The sequence below is a fragment of the Pristis pectinata genome, chromosome 39, assembly GCF_009764475.1.
Source record: "Pristis pectinata isolate sPriPec2 chromosome 39, sPriPec2.1.pri, whole genome shotgun sequence".
In the NCBI taxonomy this organism is placed as follows: Eukaryota; Metazoa; Chordata; class Chondrichthyes; order Rhinopristiformes; family Pristidae; genus Pristis; species Pristis pectinata.
The window spans coordinates 1,543,710-1,547,371 of record NC_067442.1 but is presented as its reverse complement, the minus strand read 5'-3'; the positions used below and the strand labels follow the sequence as shown (position 1 = coordinate 1,547,371).

The window sequence follows — 3,662 nt, the reverse complement described above, 5'->3', positions numbered from 1 at the left end:
CCAATTATCGGCTAGATTGCCAGTAAACCCGCATAGACGTGGGAGGACTTAGCTTATCCATAACGGGAACTCTCGGCCTCTCACTGGAATCTCTCTCGGCAAATCTGGTGACTGCTGAGCTTCAGGAGCAATGTGCTCCCTTGCTGGCCGGCCGGCTTTCTCTCTGCCTATTTACAGCTTTTCGTTCATACTCACTGAGTCTCTTCCTCAATCGCACACAGTGTTCATCTAGTCTCCCTGATCAGACCTCACTCCAACTTCTGACACCATGTTATGTTTGTTCCTCATCCAGAGACAAACTTCCCGTAGGTTTAACATCCGAACATTTATTAACCAACGCCAGGCTGGCTTGCTGTTCCTCTCTTTATACAGCCACTTACTGTTCCTCCATGTGACCCCTTGCATTGCCCACTGGGAACCGGTTCTTCATTATACCTACATAATAACACGGGGGGTGGGGGGAGATGGGGGTTGGTGCAGGGGGAGGTGGGGTGTGTGGGTGGTGGGGAGGTGTGGTGGTGGGGGGTTGAGGGTGGGGGTGGGGTGGAGGGGGGGGTTGAGGGTTGGGGGGCCGGGGGGGGGTGGCTCCAAGACTCAGGTCCAGGACCCGGACGAGTTGAACAGCTTGGTACCGGACACGGTGGAGTTCCGTGAGCCCCGGGCCCCGACCCTGTTCCACCCCCGAACCCCCCTCAGCAGCCCCCAGTCCCGGAGGGCGGCCCACAGCTCCCCGCGGAAGCGCAGCCCCACGAAGGCGTAGAGGAAGGGGTTGAGGCAGCAGTGGAGGTTGCCCAGGCAGCTGGTCACCATGTAGGCCCGGTCGAGGTGCCGCTCGAAGCCACAGTCCCGGCTCAGGGCGCCCAGCCGGTGTGCTGTCTCCACCAAGAGCGCCCCGTGGTGCGGCGTCCAACACAGCAGGAAGGCGGCCACCACTGCCAGCATCAGCCGCACCGCCCGCCATTCCCTGCGCCGCCGGGATCCCTGAGAGCTCAGAATGGTGCGCCCAATGCCCAGGTAGCAGTAGGTCATGGCCCCCACAGGCAGGAGGAACCCAGTGGCATGGTAGAAGCAGCGCAGGGTCACCAGCCACACCTGGCTCTGCGCTGCCCCATACGAGTGGACGCACTGCAATGACCCGTCGGATGACACTGGGTGCAGGTAGACAAAGTCCGGCACGGCCAGGAGCAGACAGATGAGCCAGACGGCCAGACTGGCGGCCCAGATGGCGGCGGGACGGCCTCTATGCCGTCCCGGGACAGCTTGGGTCACGGCCAATCTCCTCTCGAAGCTAATGCATACCAGCACGTAGATGCTGCTGTAGAAGTTGATGTTGTACAGGGCGCCGACCAGCTTGCAGGGCAGCCACCCGAACACCCAGCCCCACCACTCCTCGGCTGCCCAGAAGGGCATGCTCAGTGCCAGGAGGAGGTCGGCAGCAGCCAAATGCAGCAGGAAGACGTCAGTGGCCCGGCGTCGGCTGCGCCTCCTCAGCAGCACGGCCAGAACCAGGCCGTTGGTGACCGAGCCCAGCAGGAAGACGGCGAGGTAGAAGGGGGGCAGGAGGAGGCGTTGGAGGGTCCAACCCTGCCCGGCTGGGGGGCAGGGCTCCAAGAAGCAGCCGAGGGCATCCCAGCACGGATCCCAGGTGTCGTTCAGTGGGTAATCCTGGTCGTACAGTTCAGAGGAGCCGGTGAGGTTCATCAACCAGTCCTTGCTCTGTGGAGATCCAGAAGGTGAAGGTCAGTGTCACAGGCGGTGTTCACCGTCAGGTAGGGGTGTGTGTGTGTGTGTGTGTGTGTGTGTGTGTGTGTGTGTGTGTGTGTGTGTGTGTGTGTGTGTGTGTGTGTGTGCAGGGAAAGTCTTACCTGTTACAGCCTCACGCCACCAGGGACACAACAACCACCAGAGAAAACAGTAACTCAACTGAACTTGTGCACAATTTTTACAATAAAGAGCACTATAATAGGAAGGATGTGGAGGCGTCGGAAAGGGTGCAGAGGAGATTTACCAGGATGCTGCCTGGTTTAGAGAGGATGCATTATGAGGAGAGACTAAGGGAGCTGGGGCTTCACTCTTTGGAGAGGAGGAGGATGAGAGGAGACATGATGGAGGTGTACAAAATATTAAGAGGGATAGAGTGGACAGTCAGCGCCTCTTTCCCAGGGCACCAATGCTCAATACAAGAGGGCATGGCTTTAAAGTAATGGGTGGGAAGTTCAAGGGAGATATCAGAGGGAGGTTTTTTACCCAGAGAGTGGTTGGGGCATGGAATGCGCTTCCTGGGGTGGTGGTGGAGGCAGGTACATTGGTCAAATTCAAGAGATTACTAGATAAGCATATGGAGGAATTTAAAATAGAGGGATATGTGGGAGGAAGGGGTTAGATAGTCTTAGGCGAGGTTTAAAGGTCGGCACAACATTGTGGGCCGAAGGGCCTGTATTGTGCTGTACTGTTCTATGGTTCTATAATTAGAACCAAAAAATGCCTGTTGTTCTGCACAGGTCAAAGTGTTGCTGAATCTAAACCTAGTATCCCCTGGTACAACAAGACAGAAAGTATCTTGGTGAAAGCATCTTCACCACAGAAAGCATCCTATCCGGATGCACCCTGGCTTGGTACAGCAACTGCTCTGCCCGGGACCACAAGAAGCTGCAGAGAGTTGTGCACACAGCCCTGCTCGTCACGGACACCAGTCTTTACCTCTCGCTGCCTTGGTGAAGCAGCCGGCATAATCAAAGACCCCACCCACCCGGGTCATTCTCTCTTCTCTCCTCTTCCATCGGGTAGAAGATACAGGAGCCTGAGGGCACGTACCACCAGACAAGGACAGCTTCTACCCCACTGTGATAAGACTATTGAACGGTTCCCTTATACAATGAGATGGACTCTGACCTCACGATCTACCTTGTTGTGACCTTGCACCTTATTGCACTGCACTTTCTCTGTAGCTGGGACACTTTATTCTGCATTCTGTTATTGTTTTACCCTGTACTACCTCAAAGCACTGTGTAATGAATTAACCTGTATGATCAGTGTGCAAGACAAGTTTTTCACTGGACCTCGGTACAAGTGACAATAATCAACAAATACCAATTCCTGTTCTGCCCGAGACCGCAAGAAACTGAAGAGAGTTGTGGACACAGCTCAGCACATCACAGAAACCAGCCTCCCCTCCGTGGACGCTGTCTACACTTCCTGCTGCCTCAGTAAAGCAGCCAACGTAATCAAAGACCCCACCCACCCCGGACATTCTCTCTTCTCCCCCCTCCCATCGGGCAGAAGATACAAAAGCCTGAAAGCACGTCCCACCAGGCTCAAGGACAGCTTCTATCCCGCTGTTATAAGACTATTGAACGGTCCCCTAGTACGATAAGATGGACTCTTGACCTCACAATCTACCTGGTTGTGGCCCCTGCACCTTATTGTCTGCCTGCACTGCACTTTCTCTGTAACTGGGACACTTTATTCTGTTATTCTTTTCCCTTGTAATACCTCAATGCATGGACGTGAGGAATTGAGCTGTAAGTCCCGACTTCTCTCCATAACTCACTCCCTTGAGTCCAGGCAACGTTCTGCTAAATCTCCCTTTGCACTACTCTTTCCAGCTCCACAGCACCTTTCCCACAGCAGGGCGACCAATGCCCCAGCGCCCTCACCAACGT

General features: G+C 55.3%; 1 protein-coding gene across 1 annotated transcript; it reads right to left on the bottom strand.

Annotated features, from left to right (window-relative positions):
- Nucleotides 1-495: 495 nt before the first annotated feature.
- On the bottom strand, nucleotides 496-1,711 carry LOC127587245 (C-X-C chemokine receptor type 3-like). Its single transcript, XM_052045517.1, has one exon. The coding sequence runs from the start codon at nucleotides 1,699-1,701 to the stop codon at nucleotides 595-597; it is 1,107 nt and encodes a 368-aa protein (XP_051901477.1). The 5' UTR covers nucleotides 1,702-1,711; the 3' UTR covers nucleotides 496-594.
- Between the last annotated feature and the right edge of the window lie 1,951 nt (nucleotides 1,712-3,662).

What these genes read in the sequence shown, in the direction of transcription:
- LOC127587245 (XM_052045517.1), bottom strand. Translation starts at nt 1,701, where the DNA reads ATGAACCTCACCGGCTCCTCTGAACTGTACGACCAGGATTACCCACTG.